This window comes from Miniopterus schreibersii (assembly GCF_964146895.1).
Source record: "Miniopterus schreibersii genome assembly, chromosome: 12".
Classification (NCBI taxonomy): Eukaryota; Metazoa; Chordata; class Mammalia; order Chiroptera; family Miniopteridae; genus Miniopterus; species Miniopterus schreibersii.
The window spans coordinates 49676753-49697136 of record NC_138112.1 but is presented as its reverse complement, the minus strand read 5'-3'; the positions used below and the strand labels follow the sequence as shown (position 1 = coordinate 49697136).

At 39.0% G+C, this 20384-nt stretch overlaps 1 protein-coding gene across 6 annotated transcripts in view; it reads right to left on the bottom strand.

Moving 5' to 3' along the window:
• The window catches only part of NELL1 (neural EGFL like 1), a 618076-nt gene that overhangs the window by 123493 nt on the left and 474199 nt on the right, over positions 1–20384 (bottom strand). For 5 of the 6 annotated variants that reach the window (XM_081154971.1, XM_081154973.1, XM_081154974.1 and 2 more), the window contains one exon: positions 17161–17256. The exons of the other annotated variant lie outside the window; for it this stretch is intronic. In XM_081154971.1, coding sequence (XP_081011097.1) covers positions 17161–17256 — 96 coding nt within the window. The remainder of the gene's footprint in view (positions 1–17160; positions 17257–20384) is intronic. 6 annotated transcript variants of the gene reach the window in all.

The window sequence follows — 20384 nt, the reverse complement described above, 5'->3', positions numbered from 1 at the left end:
ATTTAAGTAATAGTTAGAAAGAAATATATCTTAGGTCTCTTGCCCCAGGGACCAAAACAGGATTTTCGTTCCATGTGCTTTATCTGGACAAATATAGATTCAAAAGTTAAAAAGAGTGGTCTTGTTACTAGTGCACTAAAATCATTTCATAAACTGCTTGATCTCTCCCAGAAGGGATACCTGCCTTTCCTAAATGTGATTACCTTTGAATTCAGACCACCTCACTTTTATTACAAACACAGAAGCTTGAGGAATTCTGATTAGTTTCAAAGAGAAGGCAGATATAGAGAGTCTAAAGCTATCAATCTCCCTGGACATGTCTTCCCACTGCTAATCTTCTGAATTTCCCTCTCATGTCTTCCTCACTTGCCAGTAGAGCTGTCTACATTTTAGCCTCCCATTTTCCCATTTCTCAGTAGTTTTCGGCACACTTTTCATGGGGAAGTTTTCCCAGTCTAGCTGTTTCCGAATAAAATTATAAAGTGTACCTTAATTCTCTGCAATCTGTTGAATTCCTCAAAGCTGCACCATCTGGGTGCAGCTACTATGGAAAACAGTATGGAGACTCTGCAACAAATTAAAAATAGAGCTGCCATATGTTCCGGCAATTCCACTTCTGGGTATTTATCTAAAGATAATGGAAACACTAAAACAATAATTCAAAAAGATGGATGCACCCCTATGTTCATTGCAGCATTACTAGGAATAGCCAAGATATGGAAGCAACCTAAATGCCCATCGAGAGAAGACTGGATAAAGCTGTGGTGCATGTGCCCAATGGAATATTATTTAACAATGAAAAATAACGAAATCTTGTCATTTGCAGCAACGTGAATGGACCTAGAGGGTATTCTGCTAATAATGCTAATAAGTCAGATAGAGACAAACACTGTATGATCTCTTATATGTGGAATTTAAAAACACAAAGTGAATAAATATAACAAAGCAGAAAAGACCCATAGATAGAAGATAACCTGATGGCTGCTGGGGGGGACAGAACAAAAATCACTAAATAATAATAATAACAATATAACGGGGAAAATAAAATAGAATTTGTGGCCTAGTAGCCTATACACAAGAAGTTGGTAATTCTTCCTTCTGATTAGAAAAACTCATCACTGGAGGACAGATAGACTTTTAATGGGTCTCCTTAACTAAGCTTATAAAATATTTGAATATTCTAACAAATACAAGCATTGCCTCTTGAAAATATTAATTAATACTCAAATTTTAAAACATGGTGACTCTTAGGAGTCTGTCTGGGTGACAACAGTAGGGAATGGCATTGACTATGTAATTTCTGCTACATGTTAATTAGTTAATGTGTCTTCCCTCCCGCGACGCATAATCAATTAACCTAGGTACAAATCATTCTTCCTTTAAAATGATTTTGGGTTGGAAATTACAGAGTGAATTCTGCTCACACATTTTATGTACAAGAACAGCTCTGTATTTATTCTGAGAGTCATAGAATAAAAATGTTTCTCTGCCCAAGACAAGCACCTAAAACTCTGAAGACCAGGCAAAATATATACACACACGAGCTCTGCATATATTATTTATGCTAATATTCTATGAGAGATGGTGTGACACTGTTGAAAAGAGAACCATAAATAAATCTTGGAAGCAGGCAGCCTTTGGTTTGAAATCCAGTTTCCCTGTACTTATTAGCACACTTAACCTTAGGTGATTTTCTTACATTTCCCAGGCTCCCGTTTTCTTGATTGCAAATTGGGCATGAGAATAGCATCTAAGTCTGTAGGGTGAGTGTGAAAATGAAAGGAGTTAATTTATGTAAAGTGCTTGGAACAATCTTGACGCAGGTGAGGTACTCAGTAAGTGGTTGGCATCGTTTCCACGTGTGCCTTTGCATAGAGGTGATTTCCATTCTAATGTTGCCACCTGCCCCCAGGTTTTGGCACCATTCTATTCTGTTGACCTTGCCATTGAAAGCAGACAAACTATTCCAACACCAGACCTGAGAGGCTCCCTACCATGGGTACTACTGGGACAGTAGATTAAATTACCTACCAATCTTCTCAACATCCCACCACATTCACACAAACAGTCCACATTTCAAAGTTAAAGTCAACTACTTCATAGTGAGTCCATTTTTGATGGTTCCTCCCATGTCATATTGTTCCCCCATCACTTCTTGACCTTAATCTCATTAATCCATTATATATACATTCCACCTTACTAGAATGTAAGTATATCTGAGAGTTAGAGTAATGCTTACTTATATTTATAAAGCCAGCCATCTCCTGGTAACTAAATGTTTTGTGAGTATTAGGCATTCAACTATATTTAAAAGTGCACTGGCATTTTAAAATGAATGTTATTTGTAGAGCCACAAAGCTCTGTTCTTGCTTAAACAACTTACTCATCCTATACAAAATTTCTTTTAGCTTTACTATTTTCTAATCAGCATTAATTGTTTGCAGTTTAACTCCTATTTTTTTCTTTGAGCAAAGTGTATTCGATTGTAATTAGCCTTCTGAAATTTAATTTTGCTCTTCTGTGCTCAAAGCTATCAAAGCTCTTGACCCCCAGGTCTTCCTACATTATTTCTCAGTTCTCCCTGGTATTTGCAACTTCCACTAAGGACCATCTATAGATTTAATTAACTTGTTGGATTCCCCTTCTTCCAGATCATTAATGAAGTTGTTAAATAAGTCTGAGCCCAGTGTTCATCTCTGTGATATCTAGATGGTCCTTCAACCCCAATTATGTACTACATTTCCCTTTACCATTTCCTCTTATTTATACTCCCTCGATCATCTCCCAAGCCATTGAAAGACTCACTTCCAAATCATTTTAAATTATATTTTAAATGAAATTTTATGTGAAACAGCTCTTGATTTTTTTTTTTTTAAACCCAACTATTCTTGGGAGAACATCAATTTATAGTCCCAGTTTCCCATAATGTCCTGCAAATGTAAGGGAATAACTCAGACATTTAACATCTTAAACAATGCTCTACTGGGCTTTGAAATTAGAGAGATACTCTGTTTCCAAGGGGGAAATGTCTATTTTTTTCCTCAGAAAATCTCTTCTAATAATTTTTTAATGAATAGTAATTGTCATGGGATAATTACAAAATAAAATTATATCCTTTCTCCCAATCTTCTTTCTTAAAAAGAAATATATTTTATAGAATCTGACTAATTTCACAGTCAGTTATGCTACTACTATTGTATGTACATGTTCACGTTAGCCAGGGTTCCTTGTGACTTTTCATCTATGGGTCAGAAAAGATTTTTGAACTGAAGGGCTAGCTTCCAATTAAAGACACTGGATTAAATATCCACTTTTGCCTCTACTTTCTTCACCAAATGCTAATGGAATAATATTAAAGAAAGTTATAAAGTTCATAAACCTTCAAAGAAAAAGCACATTGGCGAGGAGGCAAGGGCAACATAATTTTGGAAACTTGAAAAGAGATGGCTGAGTGTTAACTCACTCAGAAGACATGAGAAAAAATGACTCATAGCCCGCAAAGAAGAAAGACAAGAAGCAACTTGATTTATACCACCAAACACAGGAATTGGTGGCATCACCTATCTCTGGAACTGTGGGAAAGAGTGAGACTAAAAGAAGAAAATTAATTGGAAATTAGATAAAGAAGCATTTAAGATTCCTCAAAGTTGCTCTCTCAACTCAGCTAGATTTCTGTCTTTCTCCTGCCCCTGCAAAAACTGGTTTATTCTCAGCAGAAGGTACCATTAAAAACTGAAAGACAGGTGCTAGATACCATACCAAAAACAAGAAAATTAAGTGAAAATTTACATACTGAATTTTGAACCCCCTTTCCTTATCCTCCCCACCGGTCTCTCAGAATGCTAGCAAACAAGTTTGATTCTTCCAGAAATGTAATCAATTCCTTCCATTAGGTTGGAAAAATCTTCTCTGTAAGAACTAAATAGCTCAAAAGAATGAACCTAAAATCATTTACAATGATATCCCACAGAGGTAAACTAGGTTTTCAACCAATGTTTTGATGTCTCACTCATAAAAGTGAGCAGACAGCCAAGGCTACTGGGATGTTTGTCAAAAAGCAAAGAAAAAAACAAAGTAGCAGGAAAAATCAACTTAGGTAAATGAACTCTATTAAGCAATAAGAAAACCTAACAAATCCTTGCTATTTTATACGTAGAAACATCAAAAAGGATATATTATCAACAAGAATTGGAAACAGTAGAAACATAACATTTGGAAAACAATAATAAAGTGGGATATCAGAAATGAATAACAAAACTTTGGATGATAAAGTTGATAAAATATCTCTAAATACCCCCCAAAAGAACAAAAAATAAAAAAGGAAAGATAAAAAATGAAGCAGAAGTAATAAAACAATTAAAAGACCAATCTAAAGATTCACACCCAAATAATAGGAAATAAAGAACAAGAAAAAAATGAAGGGTAGTAGATCATCCAAGGATTTTTTTAAAAATCCCAGGAATAAAACCAGGAATTTCCAAATTGAAAGGTTCTTCAATGTGCCCAGAACATTGGTTTAATAAGAGACCCTCACAAAGTTACTTTGTTATCAAATATTTTAACACTAAGGTTTAAAAAGAGGCATAATTTTCCAGAAAAAGTAAGGTAGGTATCAAACAAATAATGAAGAATAAAATGGCATTGGATTTCTCAAAATTTACACTGGAAAATGTGACAATAGTGTTATTCCTACAATATTCTGAAGAACAATCCTGTTTAGCCTACAATTCTATACCCATCCAAACTATCAACTAAATACAAAGGGTGTGTAAAAACATCTTCAGACATTCAACATTTGAACAATGTATCTTCTATGCACTCTTTCTCAAGAAGCTAACTGAGCATCTGTTCTGTAAAAAGTAGGGTGTAATCCAAAAAAGGAGAAACAGACAGTATTCAGGAAACAGGGAACTGAATAAAAAGACATGCTGAAAAAAGATTTAAAGAAAACAGCTGTGTTGTAGATCGAAAGAGCACCCAGCATAAAATAGAGGCGGCTAGAAGGGTCTTGAAAAACTTTCCTTCTGAAGTTAAAGTTATGAAACATAAAAAGCACTTCAGAGTATTGGGAGGATATTATTATTTGAGGAACATCTGGGATTGCAACAATGCTGAGTGAATAAAAATCAAATGAGCGACAGCAGCAAAAATGAGTAAATTGTTAAATCCAGGAAAAGTCAGCCTTTGTGTAATAGAGGAAAAGTAATGATAGCTCACTCCATAGCTCAGTCATAAATATCATTTACCTAGACATAATACGGTAAACACCAAATACCGATCTAATGAAAATAGGAGAAGGAAATGGGCAGTGTCTGTGGGGGTAACTGTGTGGCTCGCATGTGCAGGTGCGCTGTGGGTAAGAGGTCAGGAAGGAGCTAAGTCTTCATCTTCCTCGGTGATTGATGATGTCTGAAATGAAGAAATCAAGAAATAATACAAGTGTATTATTATTATTATTAATTATTATTAGAGATGTGGGAAAGACAATGACTCTGGGGAGCAGGAATGGGGTACTCCGGGAGCAAGGGAGTGCTGTTCTTGCATAACTAGTCACGTAGAACTACTTGACTTTTAAAACTCTATGCGTTAGGAAGAACAAACAGCTCAATACATGAAAGGGCTGAGGACTTGACTAGGTGCTCCACAAACCACTAAAATCAAATGAGAGATGAGTATATAAGATAAGATCAACTCTATCAGTCATCAGAAAAGTGCAAATTAAAGCCACAACAGAATATCACAACAGCAGTATGGCTACAATGAAAAAGACAGGCAGGAAATAAGCACTGATAAAGGTATGGTGCAGTTGTGATTCTTACTTATTGCTACCGGGACTATAAACAGGTACATACAACCACTTTGGGGCAATGCTTGGCAGTATCTATTAAAACTGAACCTACATGTACCCAGCAAATCCATTCCTACATATACAAATAAATAGAACTACTTATGCATGGTCACCCAGAGATGCGTACAAGGGTATTTATTGTAGCAAAAGGAACAAAACTTGGAAACAACGCGCATGTCCAATGACACATTTTGGTATATGCACAAAATGAATGACTATTCCACAATGAGAATTTTAAAACTATAAATATAAGCAGCCATGTGGATAAATCTCACAAATCTAATGTTAAACAAAAGAAGACCGATGTGAAAGAGGCCCTATGGTTTGATTCCATTTATATGGTGCTCAAACAGGCAAAACTGATCCACGTGGTGTTAGAAGTCACGACAGTGGTTCATCCTGGTGGGGCCTTAGGAGAGGAGAGGAGAGGCGGAGTCTGGAATACAGGTGATGTGCTATTACTCAAATGTGTGTTTAGTTTATAAAAACCCATTGAATGGTATAATTATGTCTTGTGTGCTTCTCTATCTACATGCTTAAAAGTTTAACTTTTGTTTTGTTTTCCAGACCTCCTGCTTTTCCTCTTCATTCACTATTAGCATTATTTCAAGGCCTGAGATCCCCCTTCGATAAAACAGGGCAGAATGTGCTATTTACAAATCAAAGGTGTGAGTAGGTAATAACTCTGCTAAATATTTTACAGACTGAAGACAGAAAGGCAGAGTGATTCAAGAAATTATTTTTTGGGAATACTTTCAATAATGCAGACAGCTAAGAACTTGTCAGAACAACAGAAACTGGGCTCTAGACGCAAACTCCAATCTCAAACTTAACGGCTGTTCAAGCCTCAGTTTCCTCGCCTATAAAATAAGGGTAATAGAGTAATAGTATCTATCCTACAATTCATTTAAGTACTCACAACAGTGGCTGGCACCTAGCCACCTCAAAAACACTAGCTAAAGGTATGTTAACAGACAGAGGAATAGAGAAAAGGTTTCTCTCAGATTCCCTCCCAGCACTTGGGAGCCACTAACTACTGAAATATAAGCAAGATGGTTCCCTTCATGAAAATGTATTTACTTGACAAGGAAAATAGGTAATAGATTTTCCTTGAGGAAAAAAAAAAGTAGGCTTTCCTTGGGGGGGGGGGGGAGTGATTTAACATGATGGAGCTGACCTGAAAAATTTCAAGCAAATCCAACAGTGAAGGAAACATGACTATGATGTTCTAGAAAAATCATGGAGACCATTAAGGCTGGAAGGGAAGGTGAGAGTGAGGGCGGGCACGAGGACTGCCGCGGGCAGAGAAGTAATAGGGAGCAGGGGGCAGAGCATGGAGGGTCATCAGGCCACTGCAAGGACGTGGACTTTTCCTGAGTGACAATAGGGAGCCATGGAGAATTAACTTATGTTTTAAACAATGTCCCTTTGACTGCTACGTTGCAATGAGACTACAGTCGCCTATCAGTGAAAGGGGGATGAGTGAGGAGGTTTTCCCATGAGTCTGGACTACAGGTGAGGCTGGCCTGGGTGAGGGAGTGGGGGGGGACCCGATGAAGGAGCGTGGGTGCCAGGTATGTTTCAGAGACATTACAAGCAAAGGCCCAGAGATTTGAAAAATGAAGGCGCATTTCAGGGAAGAGAAATAGTTTACAACCGGCTGGGATTTGCGATGTATGTGGCAAAAAAGCTGGAGAGGGAGGCAGAGACCAATCACGGAGGTCTCCGTATGTCACGCCTCGGGATTGGAATTTAATCTTGGGAGCACTGAAGAGGTATGGAAAGGTTTTCTTAGTAAAATATTCTTTATTGAAATCATCTTCCAGAATTTCCCCTCACGGACTCGATCTACTGAGCTAAAACTGCTGTTGCCCGCAGATAACTCCAGGTTCTCTTTAAATTAGAGAATGCTTTAAAACCACGCCAGCCCCCCAAGCTGGAAGCCGCTTGTCTTATCAACCGCTGCCAAAACGCACACAGATCTCGATGTTTGATTCAGCATGTTTTAGACCCAAGTGAACATTTTCAGGCAACTACCTTTTCTAATCAGTGGATCCTATTAGGAGAAAACAGTGCAAATCGCAAGAGTTACATCCCTTCTCCTCCAGCTGACTGGCTTCAATTAGTCTTTTTCTGCATGATTAACAGGGCAGCACATATTCTTGGATACAAAGAATTCTTGGATACCAGTTACTAAGGAAAGTATAATTTCTGGGCTCCCGTTGTTCATATTTTCACAGAAACATGGACTGCCTTTCTGTTTAAGCCATTTGTACTTCAAGTTACAGTGATGTCTGCATTCCCCAAGGCATAAAGTTAAAAATGAATGTATGAACCAAACTCCTGACTTTCACAGTTCAATAGCATGAGCTTGCCTGATGCGAAGCAAGAACTTCTTGTCATCTAAATAGTCAGGAGTTATTTTCTGCATTACTAACTAGACAAGGTAATCCCTAATAGCTTCCCTTTGTTTGATGGGGAATGTCAATCTATTAAAAATCTGGCTTCCTTCACTTGGCTTTCTGGAAAGGTATGGCTACTGGAAATACACAGAATTTCTGTACTATTCTTCTTAATGGCATTTTTCTCTTCCATCCTCAATATGATCTATTTTAACTTAGGTGTCTTTTAAATGAGATTTGAATTGGAATTATTATAACTTGTGATCTATAAAGTGAAAATACTAGGCCATGTGAAATTTAAGGTCCCTGTATGTACTCACTCATTTATTCATTTATCAAATATTTATTGAACTCGAATATAATAGGATATTAAAGGTGGATTTTTCCCATGTCAGAGTTTCAGTCTATAATAATACCGGAAGGGCTCCCATGTTCCAAAGCTGGTGCTAGACTACCTTTAGAACACTTTCAAAAATCAATCGTGCTTACCTTAACCATTAACCACCTTCCAGATCTGTAAACAAAGGCCGAGAAATTCAGCAAGGGCTGTTGACTGAGGCTGAAAGTGAGGACTTCGTTTAAGAAAGCTGTTTGGCATGCTGCTAATTCCAGGTCCCCTTTTATTGAAAAAAAGAAGGAAGAACTTCCTCTGTAGACTCATCCAAGGGTAACAGACTTCATGCACACCTAGAGATGTCCCCTGGATGGTGCGGGACATGGCAACTGGTATTTGACTCATGCCTGAGAAGTCCGAAGGTCAAGGCATAGGTCCTGGGCTGCCTCAGACACGTAGTGGAGCAAAAATAAAAATAAATTAATTAAATTAAATAAAAACCACATTAAGAGAGGGATGTATTTGGACTGATTGTGGGGGAAAGTGTCTGTTTATAGGGATCCTACAAAAGAGTGAGTCGGAGTGGCTCCCTAATCATATGCAAATCTTGCAGGGAAAGGAGCCATAGCAGAGGAGTGGACCGTCACAGGCTCAGAGCTCCACAAGGATGGAAGCACTGATTGTCCATGTCAAGCCCTGGTGATCGAAGACCCTCAACAACGCACCTCACAAAGGGAGAGGCAGCAAGTGCACGCCTCCCATCTAGAGAGTGTCAACGCGAGAAGCCCAGTCACCTGATACCTTCTTTTCTTTCCCCTAACGTCTCTCATCCTGGAGAAGACTCGTGACACCTGTGAATTTTAAACTATGACATTGAAAGAAAAAAAGGAAAACTGTCCATACCTCCTGCTTACTGCAGACTTCTCAGGCTGTGGCAGGCTGATGAGTGGGGAGGTAAAAAGTTCTTATGCAGCCTTGATACAATATTGAATTAATCACTTAAATGAGGCTATTCATTGTCCTGAAATGTCCCAATTCACCCAAGGACCTGATACGCCAGAGGAGGTCAATACCCTCCCAGAACTCCTTTCTGTGCATAGTGTATGTGTGTCTGTGCATAAAACAGAATCATACTGAACAAGCCATTTTTACTTCATAAGGCCCAGTGCTTAGACTGTGCTCACTAGATACCCAGAAATGTAAAAAAAAGTATCCAGTGGGGCAGTACTGCTTTTGTTCTCATTTGTTTTAACCCAAGAACCTGAGGCACAAAAAGTTTAAGTAGCTTCCCAAGATCTCAGGGCTGGTCCGCAAAACCGGACGGTGCGTGTCCAGAGTTCGTGTTCCTGCGCGCACACTACACCGCATCGCCACGGCGTAAGCAGCCTTCCCTCACAGGTCTTAGGGGTTCCGTCAGAGGGTTGCCATATGGGTTTCACTAATTCTCTATCATTATAAATCTGGGTGGCTTCTGATGTATCATTTACAATGCCATTTTTTAAAAAAGACTTTAAGTGCATCATCAAACCTCATTTATGTGCCCATTTCTGATAACTCTCTCAGGGTAAAGTCCCAGGAATGCTGGATGAAAGGGAATGGACAACTTTAAGGTTTTTCTTGGATGACTAGTCCAATTTTACACACAAAAGCTGACGCTGCCCCACATCACATAGTACGCGTAAATAGTGCGATCTGGAAATAGAAAGCAGGCCTGCAGATGCCAAATTGAAAATTAGAATGCTTGTGTTTCTTAAGTGGATTTGAGGAATCAACAAGAGGCTAAGAAAATATTAGCAGAAGGGCAAGTGGGGGAGCCTTTTCCACGAGGCCTCGGGCCTGCCGGTACGCAGAGCTGCCTCTGCGATCAACACGACAGTGAGGACTCGGCGTTAAATCTTCAGTCTCAACTCCAAGAAATGGGAAATAAACAATAGCTAAAAAAATCCTTCCCGAAGCCCATACCTAAGTTATACATGCTACTAGAGCAAAACTCTGGTGCATAAATTAATACGTATTAGCTTGCTACGAAATTACACAAAATGTTTATGGGAACAGAGCGAATATCAATTAGCAAAGATGTCATGAGTAAGAAGAGTTTACATGTGAATGGTTTAGTGAGAGGCCGGAAGAGCTGGAAGAAGGAACAGAGAGATTTCAGCAGTAGAAAGTGGATATGAGGCACGGCTCCCCCATTTACCTGCTGAGGTACTTTGGGAAAGTAGCTCACTATTCGAGACTTATTTTTATCATCTAGTATATTGAGAATTGACTCAGCAATAGATATCAATCATCTCTAGATGCCTACTGTGTGCTTCGCACTCTACCAAGTGGTTTAAATAGACTATGTCATTTAATTTCACAATATTATGATGTAGGTAATATTACTATCCCTTTTTTAGTGGCAAATTGAAGCCTAGAAACATTACATAGATCTCGTTCAATATCACAAATTCCAGTATAGTGGAACCCCAACTTAAACTGAGCGAGTCTGGCTTCAGAGATTATGCTCTTGACCCATACCTTTTTTTTTTTTAACTCTCTTCTTGCCTTAGGCACAATAAAGGTGTTGAAAATAAGATATAAAACAATGTACATAATTAAGTAGAAAATCATGGCTCAGTACTCACAGGAGAACATAACTTATTTGGCCTCCCATGTAATCTGTTAGGTTTAACTTGTCCTGTACACAGGTAATGTGGTCAAGGGGCAACTGACATGGGAAGGCATATGAAATTCGGATTCAGACACACATGGGTCGGAGCCCCAGCTCCACTAGTGACTGGCTAAATAACACTTATCCATGTCCTCCTGTGTTTGATGGCTGCTGGATGAAAGGGGGGTTGGGATAGATGAAAAAGGTGAAGGGATTAAAAAGTACAAATTATCAGTTATGAAAACAGCCACGGGGATGTAAAGTACAGCATAGGGAATTTAGCTAATAATATTGTAATAGCTGTATGTTGTCTCATCGGGGCTGGGGATTGAACCTGCAACCCGGGTATGTGCCCTTGACAGGGAATTGAACCCTCAACCCCTCGGTGCACAGTCCAACATTCTAACCACTGAGCAACATGGGCCAGGGCTCATATTTCCCTTTTAAAATGATGCCACAAAAGCAGGGCTTACACTTTCCCGGCCATCTACCAGCTGCACAACAAAGCAATGCTAATAATAGAAGCTGCCATTTCCATGTGCCAGACAACCAGAAAGCTCATGGTGAGGAAAGTTAAATAAGTGTGCAGACTGCGAAGATGTAGAAGAGACACACTTGCACCCGCTCCCCTCCCAGATGCCTTCCCACAGTCCTGTGAGAGCTGGGGGGAAGCGGGAGAAAGATTCCTTTCCACTAGCAGAATGCAGCTGTTAGCTGCCTTCTTAAAGGCTCTGAACATTTCTCCCTGGAGCGGGGATGGGCAGAGCGGTTGCACACAGATGAACGCCAGTCGAGTTCTCTGAAAAGCAGGGAAATATTTACAATTTGGAAGGATATAGAAGTCTTTGTTCTGACCATTCTTTGTACCTGGTGGATGGATACTCTGCACAGGGCAAACTATTATCCTCTGTCTACATATCTGCAAGTCCCCGAGGCACAGAGAAAAGAACAGAATAAATTATCTTGCCAAAAGTCATTTCTTTTTAAGAAAGGTTAAAAGAGCCTCAGACACTTGGAAAAAAATAAGTCATTCTCATGACTTTTATGTTCTTTTAACTTTAAGCTTTAAAAAAAATCACCTCTTATTACAAGCAGTTTATATTTATTATAGAAAAATTAGAAAATTCAGGTAATCAAAATAGAAAAAAAATAATGACTGGAAATCATATTGTGAATGGATAATGTTGTTAAACTTTGTTGTTATTATTAATTTCTCAGAACATTCTTGATCAGATATTTAATATACGTTAGAGAGGCTTGGAGACTGTGGGAGGTTCAATGTTTATGGGAGTTTATTGAATGATATTTACAATAAGCAAACTCATTTTAGAAGTAAGTGTGGGGAAAAGTCAAGGTCTGCTATTTTTATAATATCAACATGTTTTTTTACTAATTTTTTTAACACTATACTATGGTCTAGCCTATAGCTTGACTAGTTTTGTCCAGCTCTCACTGTCTGGTTCACAAGGTACTGGTTATGGGTACCTGATGTCTATACAACTGTATTTACACAATTTATAATTCATATAATATACAAATAGAAAAATGCAGTAAAATTGGCTGTTTGGTCTATACCACCACAAATAACCATCTTGATTTATATGCAGTTAAAACTCCTAGTAAAAGTGACTAATTGAGACGTCTGGTATAAAGAAAGCACTTCAGAGCAAATAAAAATATCATCTTACTACATACATTGAAAAGTTTCTTCTAACAAAAAAACAATAAAGGGATTTTTCTTCCTTCAGGAGAACACAAGGGTTAGTCACATGGTCCTTGGGTGGGGTTGGAACATCCACAAGTTTACTCCATTGAGGAGAGAGAGAAGACATAGAACAGGCCCCACTTCTACATCAATCTGGTCCCTAAGACCATAAGATGTGCCCCATACAGCATATGATGGATATAAGCCAGGACCTGGCTCTTGAATGGTCAAGAATTTTCTAAGTACAGTCATAAGCACTTCTAAAAATGTTCAAGAGAGGCTTTAAAAATGCTTTTTTGTTTACCAAAACTGCTTATAATGTTTATGCTATCAAATAACACAGATACATTTACCTAATATGTAAATATATCTGAGTATACACACACATTTTAAGAATTTTTAAAATGCCGCATCTAGACCTGACATGGTCAACAGGGCGAGTCTGCCTCCCAGGAGATACTTGGCAATGTCAGGAGACATTTTTGATTGTCATGACTGGGGGTTGAAGTACTAATGCTATCTAGTGATGCTGCTAAGCATTAAGAAACCCCTAACTAGACATAGTTTAATACCTATGTTTAATCTCTACTTATTGCTGCTTGCGAATCTGCTTAACGCCAAGTAGAGAACAGCCTGATGAGGATGGTGCTCTGCTGTTTTACGGCAGGTAACGTTTTTCTGGATTTGGTGTAACGTCCTGATTTTACATTCGGAAAGTCTCTAGGAAGACTTCATGTTGCCTCATGTTGTGTTGTGGTTGGCTACGTTACGTCAGTGTGGCTTCGTGTCCTTTCAGTTCTCTTAGGTTAAGAAGAGAGCTTCTGCCACCAGCCCTTTTCTAGCCTGAGTAGCAAAACTACACTTCCTACTGATTCCCCATTCATCTCCCCCTTTATACATCTCATATTAAATGTGAAACCAAATCAAAGCTAAGGGAACAGAGACGGAACAAAGGGTAAGAAGAACCAACATCATGTGTTGTTCGGAAACATATGTTTGCTTATCTCGAGTGGGGTTATGAAAAGTTTAAGTCTGCTAAAATCTCATCAATATAAAATAAGTGCAGTGTTGTTCATCTTTGTGTTACATATCAAACACAAGCGGGACTTTTAACTCCAGATAGGCATTTCCTTTAACGAATGATTTGAATAATTTAACTAATGGTGCTTGAATTCGGAAAGGTTAAATATCACAAGCAATGAATAAACCAGTAACTAGAGGGACCAAGGGAAATATCTTTAAGACTAAATATAAGCAATTCTATATAGCTCAAAGGGGACCATTTAGTTAGCACTGAAATTAAAGCAAAGCAAATCAGAGATTTAGTGTGATCGTGCCATAGACAATTATAATGCACTTGCATTTTTCCTTCACCCTAAGTCTCAAGGCATCTAGCACCACTGTTCAACGGCAAACAGAATTGCTTAATTGCTCATTGCTAATGATCAACATGACAAAATAATTCAAACAAGATATGGGACAGATTTTCATTATTTGTCCTATAACTCTTCTAGATCCCTTGCACACGATGAATTGGAAAATATGTGCTTTATCCTATCCACAAAAATTTTCATACAATTAGAACTTTGCTGAAGATGAAATACTGCCATTTGCAACAACACAGATGGACCTTGAGAACATTATGCTAAGTGAAACACGTCAGACTGAAAAAGCCAAGAACCATATGATTTCACTCATATGTGGGATATAAAACGAAACTCACAGACCCCGACAACGGTATGGAGGTTACTGGAGAGAAGGGGATGGGGCAGTACAAGGTAAAGGGGGCCAGATGTATGGTGATGGAAGGTGATCTGACTTTGGGTGATGGGAACACAATGCAATACACAGATCATGGATCACGGAAATGTACACTTGAAACCTACATGATCCTATTAACCAGTCACCCCAATAAATTTAATTTAAAAAAGAATATTGGCCAATATTAAATGGAATGGCTTTGCTACTGATGGGAGATAGTATCACGTGCAAAGAGATCTTGCTTTATTTTATTTTATTTTATTTTATATTTTATTTTACTTTTACCTTAAAATAACTGTGCAAGAACTCAAGAATATGCAATGCTCAACCTCGGCATTAACTTTTATACGGGAACCCGTGTCCTGCCTATCTCTGTCTTACTTTTTGCTTCTGGTCTTCACTTGCTCCTTAATTTCTACTTTTCTTATTTCAGGTAATAAATCAGAATGTAAGCACTAATTCAAACGACCTCTAAATGAGCAGAGGGAAGGATATAAGTCCAATCAACAAGCCGTAAGAAACCATAATTCATTTTTCCTAGGCTGCCACCAACTCAGGCCCAGGTCTAGAGTCCATGTTCTACCCCAATTCTTTATGATATAAAAGGAATACGAACTTTAGAGTGGATGCTCAGGGTAAACATCATACTAATATAATAATAGCTGGGTTGTAGCAAGCAGCCTGAGATACCTGGTGAAAGTGTAGACTCATGGGCCCTCCCCCAGATATTGTGGTGCACAGGTCTGGGTGGCGGCCCAGGAATCTGGGTTTTAACAGGAAGCCCAGGTGTCACCGTGGGAAACACGTGCCAGGGCCCGGACCGCAGGCCCCGCGGCCACGGCGCGAGCCGTTTCGTTCTCGGCTCTAACGCTGACTGCGGGACTGCAGGAGTTGCCTAACTTAGCTAAGCTTTACTTTGGCATCTGTAAAATAGGGATAACAGTATTTTTCTTTTTTTGTTTATTCTTAATATTAAAATATTCACGTAAAAGACCGCCACATAATTAATACATAATAAATGGTGTATCGTTACCGGTAGTAACCATTATCATCAGCACTATCGTCATTTGTCCCCATTAATTCCTGTACACTCATTTTAGGGAAACACAGCAGTGCTAGAGGAAACAATGAGAAGCCTTTAGATGCACTTGTTTTCTCACTTTAGAAAACCTAATTAAAATCCAATGTACTGCAATATAGGCACGTGCTCTAAGTTACCATTAAGTTTCTTTGCTTTTGGCAAGAATTCTCCAGCTCCATGTGGTAATGCTCATGCTGCTCAGAGGCAGGACTTGGCTCTTGTCTTTCTTAAGGCCAAACAATTAATTTTTATTTAATAAATGTAATTTGATTCATTGATAATATCATAAAATATGGAAACAACGGTACACAGGTTGTTTGCTGATTTCCTCGTTGAATAATTTACATAGTTAAATTTTGACATGCTTCTGAAAGGATCAGCTGCCTTATAAATACAGAGGCAGTGCAAAGGACTACGTAAAACAAGTTGGGGTACAATAAACAGGATCATTTAAAAAATGCATTATCTAATTTCAGAAACCTTTTAACATGAAGGAAAGGAAACCAGAGCTTTGCTTAGATACTTGGCATTAAAGACTTCCCCTCCGTCATCGAATAATAGACATAATGACTACGTCACCATATTTCCATGTTTAGGCTGTAGGATGAGAAGTGTCAAGTGTGATATTCCAGACACAGGAAAACACAATCCAGTAGTTTTAGGCCAATAAAAGTTATGGGCATATACACAGAAATATTCAATTTTACGTGGCCCACACCTCTCGCTTGCACTGAAGGTCAATTTAATTTGCACACAGGTGGAAGGACTTCTCCAACTAATAAGAGAGCTGATTTCACCAAATTGTGCCAAGTGTAAACACTACATGTATTGCAAATGGAAAGATACACATAATGGGATCTTACAAATACTAACTGGTTTATATTATCAGGACCAGGAATGATAATATTCCTAATAAACCAATATTAGAACAAAATCCCAAGCACACCGCTGCTGGAGTTCTTTAATGTGCTTCAATGCAAGGAGCATGTGGTTCTAATTTAGACTCTGTTGATAGAGCTGATAGTTATAACTTCAATAGTCCTGTGTGATGCTACCCCCAATAGCTGAGGACTGGGGCTGGTCAGTGAGTCAGGCTTTATCACTAATTAGCACGAAAAAGGTGCATTTCAAACTGTCGCAGAGAGAGACTCAACCTTGCTAGATTAGAATGTTGAAGGGAGGGCAAATGAAGCTCTATTTTCAGAGGAGGGCGCTGATTACAGTAATCAAAACGTATCCACTGTGGGGAGCTATACGCCCCAGCAAAACACAATGCACCAAGCCAACCCACGATACTATATTCCTAGAGAAAGAGCTTCCGTTCTCTCTGAAACTCTCTTTCTCTCCACCCCTGTCCCCCGAAAGGCTAAGGTTACCTTTCTCGCAGTGGCTTCCTGTGAACCCAGACGGACAGAGGCATTTGTTGGGCGCCACACACGTTCCACCGAATCTGCAGCCCTCTTGGCAGAACGCTGTTGCAAAAGAACGGGAATTTCTATCAGGTACGAAGGACTGAGAAAAGGCACGTGAACAGCAGGAGCACTGAAAAACCGATTCTTTCTTTGTTACATACTTGTGTTGACATATTTAAAAGTTTTGGTACACGAAAGGAAATAAATGTAATAATGCTTACTTCAATGGTTTACATGAGATTAATCGAAATAGCCAAGGTAAGATATTTAGCACTGGGCTGAAACATGCTACATGGAAACTAGTATGAGCTATTACTATTGTTATGAGCTATTGCTATTGTTATTGTGACTTATTATTGACATACAGGGTGTCCCAAAAATGCATACGCACTTCGAATGATTATAAAGTCAGTGTTTATTAACATTCAGTTCATTTTCAAAGTTTAAAAGAACCTACGGAAATGAATAATTTTTTTGTCAATGCCTGTTTTCAAACTGATGGCCATTCTGGTCCGGGCGCTGCTGTAACGCGAAGCACTGGAATCACGAGCATCAAGAATCACTCCGGTCGCTCTCCGTGTGCCCTCAATTCATCGGCTGTTGCGGGTTTTGTATCGTAAACTTTATCTTTCACGTATCCCCATAAAAGTCTAGGGGATACGTTTTCTTTGTTCAAAGCTTAGTCTGGCTTCACCCCTTCTTTCAAATCAGTTAAACCTGACAAGGAATGAAAATTAAGTGAGTTATCAGCTGTTAAAGTGTATGTCCATTTTTGCGGGGGACACGCTTTGAATAATTATGCAGGTAGCGTTTGTACTTCAACTGCATTTTCAAACCTCCAGGAGTAGTTTAGGATGAATTTCCTTTGCTCAGAGCTTAGTCTGGCTGAGAAGACAGGAGCATCAGTTGACTCTCGGCTGTGAAAGCGCGAATGCACGCTTTTGGGACACCCTGTGTTTGACACCAGATAGGATAACTCGATAACTAGAAAGGACAGGGCTGGGGCAAAGGCAAAGGCATTTTAAGGACTCACTATTCTGTAACCAGGTTTTTCTCTAAACATCAATATTACAACAAAAACATTTTTACACTATTTTTTAAAACTCTGGATAGATATCATTTTTAATAACATAATAAATTTAGCCAAGCACTTATTTTTAATAGTTCAGATGTTTCTAATATTTCTGTAGGAAAACTGACACCTTGCCAGGATAGCTAGAATGGAATGTAGGATACCCTGCGCTATTCCTTCAGAGAAATGCCTCAATATGAAAACACAGCTTTCGAGAGTGTGGAGTTTGTTATGCCTTTTGGCAAGCAGTGCAAAATGACCCCAACTCCATCCCGGTGCTCCCCTGCCGGCCTTCCCAGCCTGGGCTAGTTCCCCTCGTTACACACCCGAAGAGCATGGCGCAGCTCCATGCACCCCTTCTTCGCAGTATTAAATATAATTATTTATTTCTGTATAACTGCGTATCATTTCCCATCCCATTGGTTGGAACTGTAAGGCCCATAAGGACAAGAGCATGCCTTTTTTTGCTCCCCATTGTATCATACAGAGTTTTAGTATCTGAGTAAAGAGATGCTCAAAAAAATTTGCCTAATGAATTAACTTATATTCTGTAGGCTGTTCTGACAGAAAAGCTCTTCCTCTAACAATTCGGCAACACTTCAACCCAGAATAATTTATTACGCAACCCTGCTGGATAACCAATAATTTCATGTACTAATGCTGCAAAATGTCTCATTAATGAAGAGGATTGCGACGTGTTAATCCAGGGTTTCTTTTATGCACCTAAAGAGCCAGGCGAGCAAATTATTTTATTTATAATTGCAGTGAGAAAGTGTCAGCCTGGAAAAATGTCACGGTTATATTTTGCCATCACCACATAAATAATATGGGTTTAACTTCAAAAAGCCACAGAACATCTTTAGGTAGTTGAACGCTAGTTCAAGTGCACAGAAACCCTCACAATATTGTCATTTTCCACATCATTTAATATCCACTGTATGATTTAACATTTTGTAGCTTAGCAATTAATTGTGAGTTCCTTTGCTCCTGCCAGAAGGCAGACAGCAAATTCTAATCTTCTTTCTTGCATTTAACTACCTTGAGCCTATGCAAAAAATATATATATATTGCCTTGGTATGTTTAATGCAAAAAGCCTACATATATATATAAATATATGTATACAAAATCTCTTGTCCCAAAAGTCATACACCTTGTGGGCTCTGGTGATTGACATTTCAAGTAAGGTATTTGAAGTGCAGCTCCATATCAAAGTTAATAAGAGAACAGTAAAATGTTTCTGCATGCTAAAAACGACATGGAAAACCATTAAGGAAAGTTTCAAGTGGCACCAAAAGAAGACTTGGAAGTAGGAAGTTCAGTTTGGGTTTCTCTAGTAGTCTAGTCAAACCAGCACTTGAGCCCTAGCTGGTTTTGCTAAGTGGTTAGAGCATCGGCCCACAGCTGAAGGGTCCTGGGTTCGATTCTGACCAAAGGCATATACCTCGGTTGCAGGTTTGATCCCCGGTTGGGGTGTGTGCGGGAGGCAACCAATCAATGTGTCTCTCTCACATCAATCTCTCTCTCTCCCCCCTTCCCCCACTCTCTCTGAAAAGCAATTGAAAAAATATCTCGGGTGACAATTAAAAAACAATCAAACAGCACTTGATCTAGATCTGTGTGTGTGCACACATGCATCCACACATGCACATGCGTGTGTGCATGTGCACGCACACACACACACACAGGCCTGTAGACCTGGTTAGGAGACTCACGTGTGCTCTTGACTTACCCAGCCCTTAAACAGAAATGATAATAGGAGGTTTTTAAAGAAAGTATGAGTTGCCCAGGATGCCCTGAGAATGTATAGATGCGAACAATGTCTGTGATGTCCTAAGAATGTACATAGTAAATGGGGCTTATGAGGGCGAAATGAGTTAATATTTGTCAGGGACTTCAATGACTGTTAGGTGCATATGTTATACATGTAACTTATTAAATAAAACTTATTATAATGATAGCAATACTATTATGACCAAAAACAAACTGTCATTCTAATACCCAGACAATGAAGCCCACCCTGTAAGGTGTCCAGTTTCACCAAGATGGGGTGCAATGACCCTGTGATTGATGCTTGCTTTAGTTTCTAATAAGAGTAGTAGTAGCCCTTATGGCACT